The sequence below is a fragment of the Pipistrellus kuhlii genome, unplaced genomic scaffold (assembly GCF_014108245.1).
Source record: "Pipistrellus kuhlii isolate mPipKuh1 unplaced genomic scaffold, mPipKuh1.p scaffold_m20_p_50, whole genome shotgun sequence".
Lineage (NCBI taxonomy): Eukaryota > Metazoa > Chordata > Mammalia > Chiroptera > Vespertilionidae > Pipistrellus > Pipistrellus kuhlii.
This window is the reverse complement of record NW_023425552.1, coordinates 1,582,205-1,599,413: the sequence shown is the minus strand read 5'-3', so window position 1 is coordinate 1,599,413 and position 17,209 is coordinate 1,582,205. Positions and strand designations below refer to the sequence as shown.

Below are 17,209 nucleotides of genomic sequence, written 5' to 3'. Positions count from 1 at the left end.
CGAGGCTCAGAATGCTCTGAGGAGGCAGCTGGCTGTCGGTTCTCTCATTCAGCAAATCCTTTTCTTTCGTATACTGTTCTCACTCACACTTCCAAATGTGAACGTTCATTAAAAGACACTAGGAAATGCCCTGGCCGGTGTGGTTCAGTGGATAGTGTCAGCCTGCAGACGGGAGGGTCCCAGGTTCGATTCCCGTTAAGGGCATGTTCCTCGGTTGCAGGCTCTTCCCCAGCCCTGGTCAGGGCATGCAGGAAGCAACCAATCAATGTATCTCTCTCACTTTGATATTTTTTCTCTTTAAAAATCAATAGGAAAATATCCTTCGGCGAGGATTTAAAAAAAGATAGTAGAAATGACAATCCAGTTCTTTAAAGGTCTTTTAAACTTTGAGCGTTTTAATTTAATTTAAAATTAATGAAGTTTGATTCACCACCCGATTCATCATATTTAGTGGTTTGCTGACACTAAAACATAATGAGAATGTAGGTGGCGTTTTGAATTGGAACTTATAAATGACAGGTTTTTAAAATAAACTACAAAACCGTATGAGAAAAAATGTTTCCCATTAAATGAGATTTGTCATCATAAAAGGTCAAAAATAATTTTATTAAAAATATACACAGAAATACAATAGAAATCTCTCCTTTCACCAGTTAGACAAGTATTCCATTAAGGATAATGATAAGGTTATCGATTCCTCCTTAGCTGTTTAAACTCACAGAAACATTTTAGTGAGAGCAGTTTTTAAAACAGCATATACTTTAAAATATACTTTCCCTGGGAAGACATTTTTCAAATAACATTGTAAAATACTCTGATCATTTGCCTTTTATATTGATGTTGATAATGAAGCACAGACGTCTTATATGCAAAGATATTTTCCAATCTCAATTGGCTATTGTGAATTTTTAATATGCATACCTACTCTGAACAGTCATGTTTCACGCATATGTAGTATGTGCAAACAGAACATTGAGACGGTCAAGTTTATTCAAAAAAAAAAAAAATTGAATATATCTCTTTAAACTGTTTCTCTCAATAACTTCAGCTTTCCTTCAAAAAATAAAAACAAGTTGACCCACGCAGCCCCATAGATAGCTCACATACTCAGTGCAGAACGGAAGGGAGTGGAATGAGACAAAACCCCAGAACCAGGGTCTCCAGATCCCGCGAGAAGAGCCGCGGGAAGTCGTGTCTGCCCTCACTCGGCCTTCTCCTCCGCCCTTGCCTTCAGGAAGAACTCGGGCGCGCAGACGCAGCGGTAGGCCAGCAGCTGGGGCAGCGCCCCGTAGGCCATGTTCAATGCCAGGAAGAGGATCTTGGCTTCCTCGGGCACTCTGTAGGTGTAAGCAGTTCTGGCATGGAGAGAAGCACCGATGTGGGAGAACTGAGCCTGTGGCGGCAAAAAGAAGGGGAAAAGCGTGAATTTGGGGATCAGCTGGGAGAGTCCTGACTCATTCATTCAGACCTTGTCTCTACACCCTCAAAGACGAGTGCTTTTGGATAATCCGTAGTCTTGACTATGTTACTGAATGCAGGGCCAGTCTGGACAGAACTGTTCAAATAAAGTATACCTTTTTTAAAAAAAATATAATATATATTTTATTTTACAGAGAGGAAAGAAGAGGGATAGAGTCTAGAAACATCGATGAGGGAGTGACATCGATCAGCCACCTCCTGCACACCTCCTACTGGGGATGTGCCCTCAACCAAGGTCCATGCCCTTGACCGGAATAGAACCCGGGACCCTTCAGTCCGCAGGCTGACGCTCTATCCACTGAGCCAAACCAGTTTCAGCTAAGAATACCTTCTTTAGCGTGGCTTTATCACACCAGCTGTGTTGACCCATCCAGGGCCCCATAGCAAACATTAGTAAGTCAGCGTAATAGAAAAATCTGAATAAAATCTCAGGTGATTTTTTTGTTTTGTTTTGTTTTCCGATTTGCATTCTGAGGATCCTGTAATGCAACTCGGTCGTGGCTCACAAAATGTGCTCCCATAAGAATGAAGAAAGTGCAGCCCTAGCCAGTGTGGCTCAGTGGATAGAGCGTAGGCCCACAGGCTGAAGAGTCCTGGGTTCGATTCCAGTCAAGGGCTCGCACCTTGGTTACAGGCTCCCCCGCACTGGTCAGGATGCATGCAGGAGGCAACCAGTCCTTGTGTCTCTCTCATATTGATGTTTCTCTCTCTCTCTTCCTCCCTCTAAAAATCATGGGAAGATATCTATTTAAAAAGCAACACTGGGGACCTCGGTTTCATGTGTCAGTTTTTTACCTACTCCCTGAAGCAAAAGCTCAAAGCCCTTGATTGTGTATTTTTTGCTTATTTCTTTATTCATGTATTTCTTTTTTTATTTTAATATATTTTATTGATTTTTTTTTTTACAGAGAGAGAAACATCATCAGCTGCCTCCCGCACACCCCCTACTGGGGATGTGCCCGCAACCAAGGCACATGCCCTTGACCGGAATCGAACCCGGGACCCTTCAGCCCGCAGACCGACGCTCTACCACTGAGCCAAACCGGTCTTGGCCAGGCCGTCTTTTTTGATGCAAAAAGCATCAAATTTTTTTTTGTGAAAAATAAGAATGGGAAAACTGTATTAGAAAAAGGCTTCTGTGAGATCTCCTCAGGAGAAAAGATGTTGGGTTTGAGAATGGAACCGGGGACCCTTTGGCCTGCAGGCTGACGCTCTAGCCACTGAGCCACACCAGCTTGGGTGCTATAACTGTTTTTTTATTGTCAGGAGTTCCAGTAAGAGTCTGGAAGGGAAATGCCTTGTGTGACTCAGGAGGTCCCTTTACTGATCTGTAGCCGTGCGTATTGTGTCTCATTAGCTACAAATCGGAGCCGGGAGAAAGTTTTGGACACAATGGGTTTGGCAGGGAGCCCGGCACACCATCCAGTGAACAAACTCAGGGCCACGGGAGCCAGAACGGATCCAGTCCGTCAGGCAACGCCCTTCCCACCGAGGCCTCTGGACACCCCCTCCGGCCAGGCAGGTACCTCCAGCTTTCTCACCAAAGGGTCTGGAGCTCAAACCGGTGTGGCTCAGTGGATAGAGTGTTGGCCTTTGGACTGAAAGGTCCCGGGTTCGAGTCGGGTCAAGGGCATGTATTGGTTGCGGGCACATCCCCAGTGGGGGGTGTGCAAGAGGCAGCTGGTCGGTGTCTCTCTCATCGATGTTTCTAGCTCTCTATTCCTCTCCCTTCCTCTCTGTGAAAAATCAATAAAATACATTTTTAAAAAAAGGAGGGGGGGGGGCGTCTGGAGGCCGCTCTGCGGACAATTTAATTGTAAAGAGCTGGCTCTACTTGGAGGTGAATTTTTAAACTTTTCCTTTATGGGAACCTTTAAGAAATACCTGAAAATAAGAGATTAGGACAGCCCTAACGGGTTTGGCTCAGTGGATAGAGCATCAGCCTGCAGACTGAAGGGTCCCGGGTTCAACTCCAGTCAAGGGCACATGCCCAGGTTGCGGGCTTGATCCCCAGGAGGGGGCGTGCAGGAGGCAGCCTGCCAAGGATGCTCTCATTCTTGATGTTTCTCTCTCTCCCCTCACTTTCTAAAATCAATTAAAATTTAAAAAAAAAAAAAAAAAAAGCACGTAGGAGACATGTCCAGTTACAGCCAAATGCCTAGAGTGCATAGCGCATCGCGTCCTCGGGTACCTGCGCCAGGCCTCCCGCGTGAAGCAGGCTGAGGTCGGGCATCCAGGAGCATCCGGGCACCACCAGCCCGTAGAGCGCCACCAGGAAGTACGGGACGGAATAGAAGAGGTGCACCAGCATCTGCGTCAACAGAGACAGACACGTCTGTGTCGCACACCGGCCGGCCCGTCCCCCCGGGGAGAGCACGGAACACGGACACGTGCACGGGTGAGCCCGTTCATTCCCGCTGCCCAGGCGCGACCGCGCGTTCCCGTTCTCATCGCGGGGGGACGGAAAAGTCTCAGGATCCGCCGCCTCCTGACCTGGATCTTGGGGTACGCGGCAGGGTCCTTCAGATAAGGCTCCTGGAACTGGGTGTACACGCGGCAGAGCTCGGCGGGGCAATCCAGAGCGATCTGGGGACGGAAAGGAGCTCGTTGTCAAGATGCAGTCACAGCCCTCGCTGGTGTGGCTCAGTGGATAGAGCGTCGGCCTGCGGACTGAAAGATCCTGGGTTCGATTCCCGGCAAGGGGGCATGTACCTTGGTTGCGGGCACATCCCCGGTAGGGGTTGTGCAAGAGGCAGCTGGTTGATGTTTCTAGCTCTCTATCCCTCTTCCTTCCTCTCTGTAAAAAAATAAATAAAATATATAATAATAATAAAATAAAATTTAAAAAAAGATTGCAGTCACCGCCCTCGCTAGTTTGGTTCAGTGCTTAGAGCGTTGGCGTACAGACTGAAAGTCCCAGGTTTGAGTCCAGACCTGACCCCAGTAAGGGGCGTGCAGGAGGCAGCTGAGCAATGATTCTCATCCTTTTTTCTCTCTATCTCTCTTCCTTCTTCTCTGAAATTAATAAAAATTATTTAAAAACAAGAAAAAAAGATACAGCCGAAACCGTTTGGCTCAGTGGTAGAGTGTCGGTCTACGGACTGAAAGGTCCCGGGTTCGACTCCCGTCAAGGGCGTGTACCTTGGTTGCGGGCACATCCCCGGTACAGGGTGGGCAGGAGGCAGCTGGTCGATGTTTCTCTCTCATCGGCGTTTCTAGCTCTCTATCCCTCTCTCCTCCTCTCTGTAAAAAATCAATAAAAAATATATTAAAAAGAAGAAGAAAAAAAGATAGTCACAGCTGACTCTTCTGTTGGCTGATGAGGCCAAATGTACCAGCTTTAGTCACAACAGCTTTGCTCTTTAACAAAAACATGTGGGAGAAGGTCCTTCGTGAACGGGGAGGGACCCTGCAGGTGCCCTGGGGGCACATGAAGCCCAGGCGAACTGGAGCTGACGGATTTGGTTTTAAGTTCCAGGTTCCGCCGAAACCGGTTTGGCTCAATGGATAGAGCGTCGGCTTGGGGACTGAAGGGTCCCAGGTTCGATTCCGGTCAAGGGCATGTACCTTGGTTGCGGGCATATCCCCAGTAGGGGGTGTGCAAGAGGCGGCTGATCGATGACTCTCTCATCGATGTTTCTAACTCTATCTCTCTCCCTTCCTCTCTGTAAAAAATCAATTAAAAAAAAAAATATATATATATATACACACACACACACACACACACCGTATTTTTCAGACCATAAGACGCACCGGACCATAAGACGCACCAGTTTTTAGAGAAGGGAAATGAAGAAAAAAAGATTCTGAAACAAATAGTGTCCTAAAATATTTTATGTGCATTAAAACCCAACATCACAGTCATAAACACATGTAATCAACCCTGTAAAGTAAACAGCAGCATTTAGAGCCGGGCAAGCACACAGAGACCACACAGAGCCGGGCAAGTAAAAAAACTTTTTTTTAAAGTATATGTGTAGGCTATATTTGAACCATAAGACGCAGGGACTTTTTCCCCCCACTTCTGGGGGGAAAAAAGTGCGTCTTATGGTCCGAAAAATACGTGTGTGTGTGTGTATGTGTGTGTGTGTGTATGTATATATATATATATAAAGTTCCAGGTTCCGCCAGCAGAGCACGCACTGCCTGCTTCTCCAGGGAAGAGCCAGCCTCCCGTTCCCCGCAGGAAGGACCCCCCCTGCCTTTCTGCACCGGGTTCATCTCACTGCGCTTTGCAAGATTCGCCAACAGCCGCCTCTGTCCAGGGCCTCGTGGGAGGACTGCCCGGTCAGGGTGCTGGGAGGCCTGGCAGACACGTTCCTTGGATCTGTTCCGCTTACCAAGCCTCTAAACAGGCTAAATCCAGTTGCCAGGAGGAGGCATATGACCAGCAGGAAGTCCAATGGTCTTCTCAGCAGGTCCTTTGCTTGGACCTCTTGAACAACCTAAAACAGAGTTTGCAACCGCTGAGCAGGTGGGGGTGAGGGGGGGGGACCGGGGACCCACTGAGACACGGATGACAGGAGAAGGTGAAGACTCCTCATGGCTGGGGCTTCAGGACAATCATAGCATACACTCCAATCGTGCCGAAACCAGTGTGGCTCAGTGGATAGAGCGTCGGCCTGCGGACTGAAGAGTCCCAGGTTCGATTCCGGTCAAGGGCATGTGCCTTGGTTGCGGGCACATCCCCAGTGGGGGGTGTGCAGGAGGCAGCTGGTCGATGTTTCTCTCTCATCGATGTTTCTAGCTCTCTATCCCTCTCCCTTCCTCTCTGTAAAAAAATCAAATATATATATATATATATATATATATATATATATATATATATATATATATATAATTTTTTTTTAATCACCTTGGACGGGTAATGGCAATATTCCGGCTGCTGATTATAGATCCTGACACCGGCCCAGACAGGGAGACATGTGTACGGGATGCTTAAGATGAAAGCAGGGCAGATGCGTGTCCCAAACTTCCCTGTTTAAAAGAGAGAAAGGGAAAGTCAGAAGGTTACCAAAAGCATATATAACCTCAAGCCAGTCATCTAAAATTCCACTATGGACCAGACAATATTCTAACCAGAAAAGCCAGATCAGCCAAAGCCGGTGTGGCTCAGTGGGTAGAGCGCCGGCCTGTGGACTGAAGGGTCCCGGGTTCGATTCCGGTCCAGGGCATGGACCTTGGTTGCAGGCACATCCCCAGTGGGAGGTGTGCAGGAGGCAGCTGGTCCATGTTTCTCTCTCATCGATGTTTCTAACTCTCACTCCCTTCCTCTCTGTAAGAAAATCAATAAAATATATATATTTCAAAAATAAATAAAATAAAAACAACCCCCATTGTTTCAGAAAAGGAAAGTGAGTTTCAAGATCAAGTTTCTTACCTACAATGTTTCCCGGTACAAAAACCACCATGCTCATCATTATCGATCCGACCCAGTACAGGCCGATGTTTCTGTAACTTTCCCTGTAACAAAAAGACCCTGGCTGAGCATGCCATCTGCCACAGACAAGCCACAAATGTTACCTTTATCCTCACTAACAAAGTACCCGGATGGGAACCTCCTGGAGACTCCTAACCCGGACACAGGGACCCCTGATGCTCTCCCTCCATTTCCCTCTGTGACAAACCACAGAACCTGCTCCTTTTGTTTTTTTTACAGAGAGGAAGGGAGAGGGAGAGAGTCAGAAACATCAATGAGAGAGTAACATCGATTAGCTGCCTCCTGCACCCCCACTCCCCCAGTGGGGATTCGTCCGCAACCAAGGTACATGCCCTTGACCGGAATCAAACCCAGGACCCTTGAGTCTGCAGGCCGACACTCCATCCACTGAGCCAAACAGGTCAGGGCCCGAGGATATTTTTCCATTGATTTTAACTAGTAGAGAGAGAGTAGAAGGGAAGGAGAGGGAAACATCGATGTGAGAGAGACATGGATTGGTTGCCTCCTGCACACACCCAGACCAAGGTCCCAGCCAGGGAAATGGCAGCCAAGGTACGTGCCCTTGACTGGAATCGAACCCAGGACCTTTCAGTTAGAAGGCATTTAGGAGGCAGCCGATCAATGATTCTCATCATTGATATTTCTCTCTCTCTCTCTCTCTCTCTCTCTCTCTCTCTCCTCTCTTCTCTCTTCTCTCTCTCTCCCTTCCTCTCTGAAATCACTTTAAAACAAAGGTGCTGGGCCTTAACCGGCTTGGCTCAGTGGATAGAGCGTCAGTCTGTGGACTGAAGGGTCCCAGGTTCAATTCCGGTCAAGGGCATGTACCTGGGTTGCGGGCACATCCCCAGTGGGTGTGCAGGAGGCAGCTAACCGATCTCTCTCTCTCATCGATGTTCCTAACTCTCCCTCTCCCTTCCTCTCTGTAAAAAAAAATCAATAAAATAGATTTTAAAAAATAGGTAAATAAGAAATAAAAAGAACGTGCCGGGCTTTTATTCCTGAAAACCCCTGCTCTCCGAAGAGAACAAAATCAGGAAGTTAAGGTCTGCCCGAACCATCACCTTGGCAGGGGTAACCCGAGAGCCAGGAGCCAAGGGCCGTGGACCACAGAACGCAGGGTCTGTCTGTCTGTCTGTCTGACTCATCTCCAAGGAGCAAGCAGCCTTCCATCCGGGGACACCCATCTGTCCGCTCTCCCCTGCGTCCCCCTCACCTACCCCCTTAGCATCGGTTGCTAAGGCGACGAAGCGACTTACTCCCATGCGATGGCCGCCACCATCACCAGGTACATGAGGTAGTGGGCGGAGCCGTCCCAGTAGCAGACCATGTGGCCGTGCGCCGTGTTCAGGTACGGTTCGCCCTGCGGGGAGCACGGAGAGGGGGTCCGCTTTGTCCAGGGCACCCCGACACCCGCCCGGAACCCCAGACCTGCGCCGCGTGTGAAACTGTAAGTATCAGCTGAAACCGGTGTGGCTCAGTGGGTAGAGCGTCGGCTTGGGGACTGAGAGGTCCCGGGTTCGATTCCGGTCAAGGGCATGTGCCTTGGTTGCGGGCACATCCCCAGTGGGGGGTGTGCAAGAGGCAGCTGATCGAAAACTCTCTCATCGATGTTTCTGACTATCTCTCTCCCTCTCTGTACAAAATCAAAAATATATATATTTTTTAAATAATTAAAAAAAAAATGACCACACAAATTCTCAACTCATGTGAAGCTTGTCCTCTGCATTACATGCAGGTGAAGGAGGCTGGGAGGAGGGGGGACTGGCCCTGGGGCCGAAGGCTCAGGATGGGAAGGAAGCAGGGCTGTACCTCCCGCAGGTAGTGCGTCATGAACCCGTCGATGACCCCGTCCTGCTCCAGGCCGATGATGAGGTTCACCACGCTGGTGAAGCCGAACACCGCGTACACTGGGGAGAGAGCAGAAAAGAAAAAAAAATATCCTCAGGTGAGGATTTAAAAAAAAGAAAACATTAAAAAAAAAAAAAAAAAAAAAAAAAAAACAAGCCGAAACCGGTGTGGCTCAGTGGATAGAGCACATGTGTCAAACACAAGGCCCGCGGGCCAAATCCGTCCCGCCAGGCCTTGCAATGTGGCCCGCACCGCGCTGTCATCACTGCACTCCACTGCGTTTCCATCACAATGACAGTTTATGACTGTTCAGTAAACCATTCGGCCCGCGATTTAGGCTGGATTTTAGATTTTGGCCCCTTCTCTGATTGAGTTCGACACCCCTAGGATAGAGCATCGACCTGCGGACTGAAGGGTCCCAGGTTCGATTCCGGTCAAGGGCATGGACCTTGGTTGCGGGCACATCCCCAGTGGGAGGTGTGCAGGAGGCATCTGATCAATGATTCTCTCTCATGGATGTTTCTAGTAACTCTCTCCCTCTCCCTTTGTCTCTGTAAGAAAAAAAATCAATAAAATATATTTTTTTTAAAAAGAAAAATATATCCTCGGATGAGGATTTTAAAAAAGAAAAGAAAACATTAACAAAACAAAACAAAAAAACACCTGATAGCCTTTGGCCATAAAAATGAAGGAAATCCTGCCGAAACCGGTTTGGCTCAGTGGATAGAGCATCTGTCTGCGGACTGAAGGGTCCCGGGTTCGATTCCGGTCAAGGGCATGTACCTGGGTTGCGGGCACATCCCGGGTGGGGGGTGTGCAGGAGGCGGCTGATCGATGACTCTCATCAATGTTTCTAGCTCTCTATCCCACAGAGGGACAGGGACGGAGGGCAGTGACAGAGGCCACCTTGCTGAGCTGTTCAGCAGACACAGCAGCTTCCTGGCCAGGAAGGGAGAGAGCCGGGGAGGGACAGACAGACATACCATAGAACAGCGGGTCCCGGGGTGGCTTTCTCTTGACGAGGATTCGAGCCAACAGGGCCACCAGGAGCAGGATGAGGGCAGCAACCCCTACAATTGTCCAGAAGCTGCGGGACCAGAACAGGGAGGTGGTCACTCAGCTAAACAAACAGCCGGCGCTGGGCGTTTCCTGGCTGGTGAATGGTCAGTCGGTCCCGGCCCGGCCTCTGCCCGCAGCCCAAGCATGCGTGACATTTCTTTGCAGCTCCGTGGCCCCTCCTCCCCCGCCCCTGGAGACTTGGGGGGACCAGAGCCACCAGCTCCTCATTCTCTTGCCCCCGGCACAGGTGATGTGTCCCAGCGGCTGCTGCCTCTGCTCCTCCAGCCCCTCTCCCCTTAGTGGGAACGGGAAACCCTGGGACCACACACACCCCAGGAACCACCTGGAGTCACAGCTACCCACACTTTCCGGGGGACGAAGAGCCACAGGCCACATGTGTAATCAAAGGTACCAGGGGGCCCTAGCCGGTGTGGCTCAGTGGACAGAGCGTTGGACTGCAGACGGAAGGGTCCCAGGTTCGATCCCCGGTCAGGGCCCATGCCCAGGTTGCAGGCTTGATCCCCAAGAGGGGGCGTGTGCAGGAGGCAGCTGGTCGATGAGTCTCTCATTGTTAAACTATTTATTAATTTTAATATATTTTATTGATTTTTCACAGAGAGGAAGAGAGAGGGAGAGAGAGTTAGAAACGTCGATGAGAGAATCATCGATCAGCTGCCTCCTGCACACCCCGCATCGGGGATGGGCCCGCAACCAAGGTACATGCCCTTGACCGGAATTGAACCCGGGACCCTTCAGTCCGCAGGCCGATGCTCTATCCACTGAGCCAGACCGGTCTCAGCAATAAGAATATTTTTTATTTATTTATTTTTATTTTTTAATTATTTTATTAAATTATTATGTGTGTACATATACCATTGCCCCCCCATACATGCCCTAAAAATATATTTTAAAAATAATAATAATAATAATAATAATTTTTATAAATTTTTATAAATTAACACCGGCCTGTGGACTGAAAGGTCCCAGGTTCAATTCCGGTCAAGGGCATGTACATTGGTTCTGGGCACATCCCTGGTAGGGGGTGTGCAGGGGGCAGCTGGTAGATGTTTCTCTCTCATCGACGTTTCTAGCTCTCTGTCTCTCTCTCTTCCTCTCTGTAAAAAATCAATAAAATATATTAAAAATATATATATATACATTTTATTCATTTTTTTTTAATTTTTTTTTTTACAGAGAGGAAGGGAGAGGGATAGAGAGTCAGGAGCATCAATGAGAGAGAAATATCGATGAGAGAGAAACATCGATCAGCTGCCTCCTGTACACCCCATACTGGGGATGTGCCCGCAACCAAGGCACATGCCCTTGACCGGAATTGAACCCGGGAACCTTGAGTCCGAAGGCCGATGCTCTGTCCACTGAGCCACACCGGTGAAGGCTAGCAGGCTAATGTGTAAGTGGATAACTGTAAGGCCAGTGAATGATGTTACAAATATCCAAATGGCCGTTGGCAGGAAAAAGGTTTCCCACCCCTGACTTCCTGGACAGGGGACGGCGGGAAGGAAGGAGTGGAGAAAGAAGAGGGAGGGGTCAGAGGCTATTGGGATTGCAGCCCGCAGGTGAACAGGAAGAATGGATGGAACAGCCAAAACCGGTTTGGCTCAGTGGATAGAACGTCGGCCTGCAGACTGAAGGGTCCCAGGTTCGGTTCCGGTCAGGGCCATGTACCTTGGTTGCAGGCACAACCCCAGTGTGGGGCATGCAGGAGGCAGCTGATCAAAGATTTTAAATCTATCTCTCTCGCTTCCTTTCTGTAAAAAAAATCAATAAAATATATTAAAAATAAAAAAGAATAGATGGATGCCGAAACCGGTTTGGCTCAGTGGATAGAGCGTCGGCCTGGGGACTGAAAGGTCCTGGGTTAGATTCCAGTCAAGGGCATGTACCTTGGTTGCGGGCACAACCCCAGTGGGGGGTGTGCAGGAGGCAGCTGATCAATGATTCTCTCTCATCGATGTTTCTAGCTCTCTATCCCTCTCCCTTCCTCTCTGTGACAAATCAATAAAAATATATTTTAAAAAATAAAAATAATTATTCGTTGATTTGTTTTAAAGGCCATTTTAGGGGCGCAGGGTCCCCCATGCAGTATATTTGCGTGCTCCGGGAGTTGTGCTCCCCCAGACTGGGTCAGGCCGAGCTGCCCGTGCCTGGGGACCGCTCCGGATGATGGACAGACGCCATCTGGGCACGGGAGGAGGCAGCCAGCGGTGGCCGGAGCGGCGACTGAGGAGGAGGAAGTCACGGCCCTGTGGGCAGACACTTCTCCGCAGCCTGGAAACCGGGAGGGGGTTTGCAGCCTAAGGTCTGATGCAATTTCCTTAGCGCCAACTGCTGTGGGCAACAAAACAGGTTACTTCCTCCTCCTGCAAACAGGGAACATCAGCCTGGCCAGGACCCTGGCATCTTTCCCGCCGTCACTGGGCAGGCCTGCAGCTGCCAGCTGCCCCTGCTGCTGGGTCCCTTAGCCAGGCATCCCCCAGCCCCAGGGCATGGCTCTGAACGAAACCCACCTGAGGCTCCACCCATTTCCTTAGCAGCCAGACACACCCCCCTCTTACCTCCTTCCCCTCTCCCCCTGGCTCCCTGCTCCCCATCCCACCTAGAATGCAAGTGCAGGACCGAAACCAGTGTGGCTCAGTGGATAGAGCGTCAGCCTGCGGACTGAAAGGTTCTGGGTTCGATTCCGGTCAAGGGCATGTGCCTTGGTTGCGGGCATATCCCCAGTAGGGGGTGTGCAAGAGGCAGCTGATCGATGATTTTCTCTCATCGATGTTTCTGACTCTCTGTCCCTTTCTCTTCCTCTCTGTAATAAATCAATAATATATGAAAAAAAGAATCCAAGTGCAGGGCCATTGCACAGAGCAGAATACTGAGGCCCAGGCCACACCCTCCATGCCCACGTTGGGTCTGGAACCCAGGTCTTTGCCCCCCTCCCTGGTTCAGGGCTTGCTAGCTCTACTAAGTCATTTTTGAACAGTTTCTAACATGAATAAGACACGAGAGTGCCGAGACCGGTTTGGCTCAGTGGATAGAGCGTCGGCCTGCAGACTGGGGCGGTCTCAAGTTCGATTCCAGTCAAGGGCATGGACCTCGGTTGCAGGCACATTTCTGGTGGGGGGTGTGTAGGAGGCGGCTGATGGATGATTCTCTTTCATCGATGTTTCTAACTCTCTATCCCTCTCTCTTCCTCTCTGTATAAAAATCAATAAAATATATTTAAAAAATTGCTGAAACCGGTTTGGCTCAGTGGATAGAGCGTTTGTCTTTGGACTGAAAGGTCCCGGGTTCGATTCCGGTCAAGGGCATGGTCCTTGGTTGCGGGCACATCCCCAGTGGGGGATGTGCAAGAGGCAGCTGATCGATGATTCCCTCTCACCGATGTTTCAAACTCTCCCTCTCTCTTCCTCTCTGTAAAAAAATCAATAAAATATATATATTTTTTAAAAAAGACGAGAAGTATGTGTGTGTCCATACATGGTCACGTTCCTGGGAAACGCGCAACGGCTGGCGCGCTGGGCACCCGGCCGCGGTGCCCTCCCGCCTCCACGCCCTCCCCCCCCCCTCCTCAAGGGCAGGGGGTGCACCGCCTTCCCCAGCACCGTTACCCGGGGCCCTGGCGCCCCTGGCACCGCGCGGGTCCCCAGCAGGTGGCCCAGGATCGCGCCTGAGCCAGGACCCCAGTCTCAGCGATCGGGGTCACCGGGGCGCGCCTCCTCCTTCCCCCTCTGCGCCCCTGCGCGCCCTCCCCTTTCCCAATCCAGCCCGCGGGGCCCCGGAGGCCAGCGAGCGCCCCAGGACCAAGTCTGAGAAGTTGGGGGGCTCCCTCCGCACCCCCTCCGAGCCCCCCCGCCCCCGCACTCACTCGTGCTGCGCCGCCAGGTGGTTGAAGACGTAGGTGACCGGGATGGCCGAGAGGGACAGCACGAAGACGCCGGTGGCCGCCGTCGCGCTCATCGCCGCCGCCCGCGGCCGCCCCGCGGGCAAGCGCCCCCTCCGCGCGCCGTCCGTCCGCCCGTCCGCGCGCCCGAGCGTCCGTCCGCTCCGATCGGGGCGCAGGGCGGCCGCGCAGACCTGGGGGGCGCGGTCCTCCTACTCAGGGGCCCCCGGGGCACTCAGACCGCTGCGCCGCCGGGTCCGGGTCCGCCGAGGGGCGGCGACCGCGTCCTGCCCGGGGACAGGTGCCCGCGGGGAGGCGGGCCGGCGGGGGGCGGGGCCAGGGCCGGGGGCGGGGCCAAAGTGGGCCTGGCCCCACTCCGGCATCCAGTGTGGGAACCCCTCGCCCCCCAGATTCAGAAAGGGGCTGGTGATGGCCCCAGCCGGTGTACTTCAATGGATCGAGCGTTGGCCTGCGGACTGAGGGGTCCCAGGTTTGATTCCAGTCAAGGGCATGGACCTTGGTTTAATGCACATCCCCAGGAGAGAGTGTGCAAGAGGCAGCTGATGGGTGTTTGTTTCTCTATAATCAATGTTTCCAACTCTCTAGCCCTCTCCTTTCCTTTCTGTAGAAATCAATAAAATATATATATAAAAAAAAAAAGAGCCGAAACCAGTTTGGCTCAGTGGATAGAGCGTGAGCCTGCGGACTGAGGGGTCCCAGATTCGATTCCGGTCAAGGGCATGTACCTTGGTTGCAGGCACATCCCCAGTGGGGGGTGTGCAGGGGGCAGCTGATCGATGATTCTATCTCATCGATGTTTCTAACTCTCTAGCCCTCTCCTTTCCTCTCTGTAGAAATCAATAATATATATATATACATACATATATATATATATATATATAGAGAGAGAGAGAGAGAGAGAGAGAGAGAAAGAGGAGGAGAAGGAACTGATGACCCCAAAACCTAGGAACCCTTCCAGGGAGCAGCCAGCCGCGGGCAGCAAGCACAGCTCCTGCATAGAGTCCTAATTCCGTTTTATTTATTTATTTTTTTTTTTAAGATTTCAGAGAGGAAGAGAGAGAGATAGAAACATCAATGATAAGAGAGAATCATTGGCCCTGATTGATTTGGCTCAGTGGGTAGAGCGTCAGTCTGCGGACTCAAGGGTCCCAGGCTTGATTCTGGTCAAGGACATGTGCCTTAGTTGAGGACACATCCCCAGGGGGGAGGTGTGCAGGAGGCAGCTGATTGATGTTTCTCTCTCATAAATATCTTTTTTTAAAAATATATTTTATTGAGCCGAAACCGGTTTGGCTCAGTGGATAGAGCGTCAGCCTACGGACTGAAGGGTCCCAGGTTTGATTCCTGTCAAGGGCATGTACAGTACCTTGGTTGCAGGCACATCCCCAGTGGGGGGCGTGCAAGAGGCAGCTGATCGATGTTTCTCTCTCATCTATGTTTCTCACTCTCTATCCCTCTCCCTTCCTCTCTGTAAAAAACCAATAAACAAAACAAAACAAAACAAAAAACACAGTGCCAGGCATAGAGCACATGCTCTCCACTCAAGAGAAAGAGAGAGAGAGAGAGAGAGAGAGGAGAGAGAGAGAGAGAGAGGAAGCAAGCTAGGTGGGGTTACAAAAGAGAGGGGGCAGGGAACTAGAGAAGGAAAAAATCTGCAAGAAAGTGATAAGAAAGGGACCGTGGAGGTACAGTTCGCCTGTGCATGTCTGTCCAATGGTCCACTGCTGCTGCTCAGTGAGGGCTGCCCCCTGGTCCTGGGTTTCCTAGCAACCAGAGCAGAAGAGAAACACAATCAGTGCTCACGTCCGCGGAGCCCAGAAGCTGGAAGCAGAGCAGATGCTCCGCAGCTTCTCCCAGGGGCCCTCTCCCAGGGAACACGGTGCCGGGGAGCATGTCCTCAGCACCGTTTTCCGGCTCCAAATATAGAACCTGCTTCTCAGCAGCTGTCTCTCGGCACAGCCTCAAGGCGAGAGGCTGGCTTATTGCCAAGAGACCCCTGGGTGCCTCCACGAAGTCAAAAGGACTTCACACAAATGAGCGTCTTTCTGGCGCTGTAGGTTGGTCCAGAGATAAACGTTAGAATGTCTGAGGCAGAGCCGAAACCGGTGTGGCTGAGTGGATAGAGCGTCAGACTGCGGACTGAAGGGTCCCAGGTTCGATTCCAGTCAAGGGCACATACCTTGGTTGTGGGCACATCCCCAGTAGGGGGTGTGCAGGAGGCAACTGATCGATGTTTCTCTCTCCACTGCTCCCTTCCTTTCTGAAATCAATAAAAATATATTCAAATAAATAAATAAACAAGCAAACTTTTTTTTTTTTTTTTTTTAAGAGCAAAGGTGAAAAAATCAGCTTTGTAAAGAAGGGAAGCCCTAACCAGTTTGACTCCGTGGATAGAGCGTCGGCCTGCAGTCTGAAAGGTCCCAGGTTCGATTCCGGTCAAGGGCACGTACCTGGGTTGCGGGCACATCCCCAGTGGGGAGTGTGCAAGAGGCAGCTGGTCAATGATTCTCTCTCATCGATGTTTCTTACTCCCTATCTTTCGCCCTTCCTCTCTGTAAAAAAACAAACAATGAAATATTAAAAAAAGAAAAAGAAAAGAAGGGAAATTTCAGAGGCGGCTGGGAGGAGAGCAAGCCGACCTACTTATAACGGGGTTGGTCTAGTTTCTGTCTCAGGGACGTGAGCAGGATGGGCCACGTGAAGTTCAATGTGTCCACATCGTCACCTGGTCTATATTTACCCCCCCGTAACCGGAGAGGCTGCATGGCCCAGCGATGTGAGCCCCGAAACCCGACCTGCTGCTTCGAATTTCATGTCTGGCCCTGGCACGCTTTTTCGTGGAAGGACATGCTTGTATCCCAGCAACCAAACTCCGTCTCCGTGGCTCCCGTCAAAGATTGGGAACGCGGGGTGGGGGCAGGTGATTCTGGCTCCTTCAGGACCTTGAGGCCCTGGGAAGATTTTTGTGAACACAACGATAGCCTTGACAATGTGTGGCCAACTGGGCGAATTATACTTATTGATCTCAAGCTTGTTCGCATCAAAATAGCAGGCGAGGGGGGAAATAACTGGCCGACACTGTTTTGGCTCAGTGGATAGAGCGTCGGCCTGGGGACTGAAAGGTCCAGGGTTCGATTCCGGTCAAGGGCACGGACCTTGGTTGTGGGCACATCCCCGGTAGGGGGTGTGCAAAAGGCAGCTGATGGATGTTTCTTTCTCACTGATGTTTCTGAGTCTCTATCCCTCTCTCTTCCTCTCTGTAAAAAATCAATAAAATATATATATATTTTTAAAAATTGCCCAAAGTGCCAAAACTGGTTTGGCTCAGTGAATAGAGCATCAGCCTGCGGACTGAAGGATCCCAGGTTTCGATTCTGGTCAAGGGCACGTACCTTGGTTGCGGGCACATCTCCAGTGGGGGGGGTGCAAGAGGCAGCTGATCAATGATTCTCTCTCATCGTTGATTT

General features: G+C 50.7%; 1 protein-coding gene across 2 annotated transcripts; it reads right to left on the bottom strand.

Moving 5' to 3' along the window:
• Positions 1–926: 926 nt before the first annotated feature.
• On the bottom strand, positions 927–13,978 carry TM6SF1 (transmembrane 6 superfamily member 1). Of its 2 annotated transcripts, XM_036415661.2 has the most exons (10): positions 13,707–13,978; positions 9,751–9,854; positions 8,729–8,826; positions 8,176–8,279; positions 6,860–6,942; positions 6,335–6,456; positions 5,820–5,924; positions 3,973–4,065; positions 3,671–3,790; positions 927–1,393 (listed from the first exon to the last, which is right to left on the bottom strand). In XM_036415661.2, exons 1-10 carry the CDS (start codon positions 13,796–13,798, stop codon positions 1,202–1,204), a joined length of 1,113 nt encoding a protein of 370 aa, XP_036271554.1. In that variant the 5' UTR covers positions 13,799–13,978; the 3' UTR covers positions 927–1,201. The 2 variants fall into 2 exon arrangements, with proteins under 2 accessions (XP_036271554.1, XP_036271556.1); XM_036415663.2 differs by lacking the exons at positions 8,176–8,279; positions 9,751–9,854; positions 13,707–13,978 and having other exon boundaries at positions 8,729–8,821.
• Between the last annotated feature and the right edge of the window lie 3,231 nt (positions 13,979–17,209).

Excerpts from the sequence above, each read along its gene's own strand:
- TM6SF1 (XM_036415661.2), bottom strand. The coding sequence starts at position 13,798 with ATGAGCGCGACGGCGGCCACCGGCGTCTTCGTGCTGTCCCTCTCGGCC. Across the intron at positions 8,280-8,728 it reads TGACGCACTACCTGCGGGAG|GGCGAACCGTACCTGAACAC; the intron begins GTACAGCCCTGC and ends TGCTCCCCGCAG. Across the intron at positions 4,066-5,819 it reads TTAGCCTGTTTAGAGGCTTG|ATCGCTCTGGATTGCCCCGC; the intron begins GTAAGCGGAACA and ends TTCCGTCCCCAG.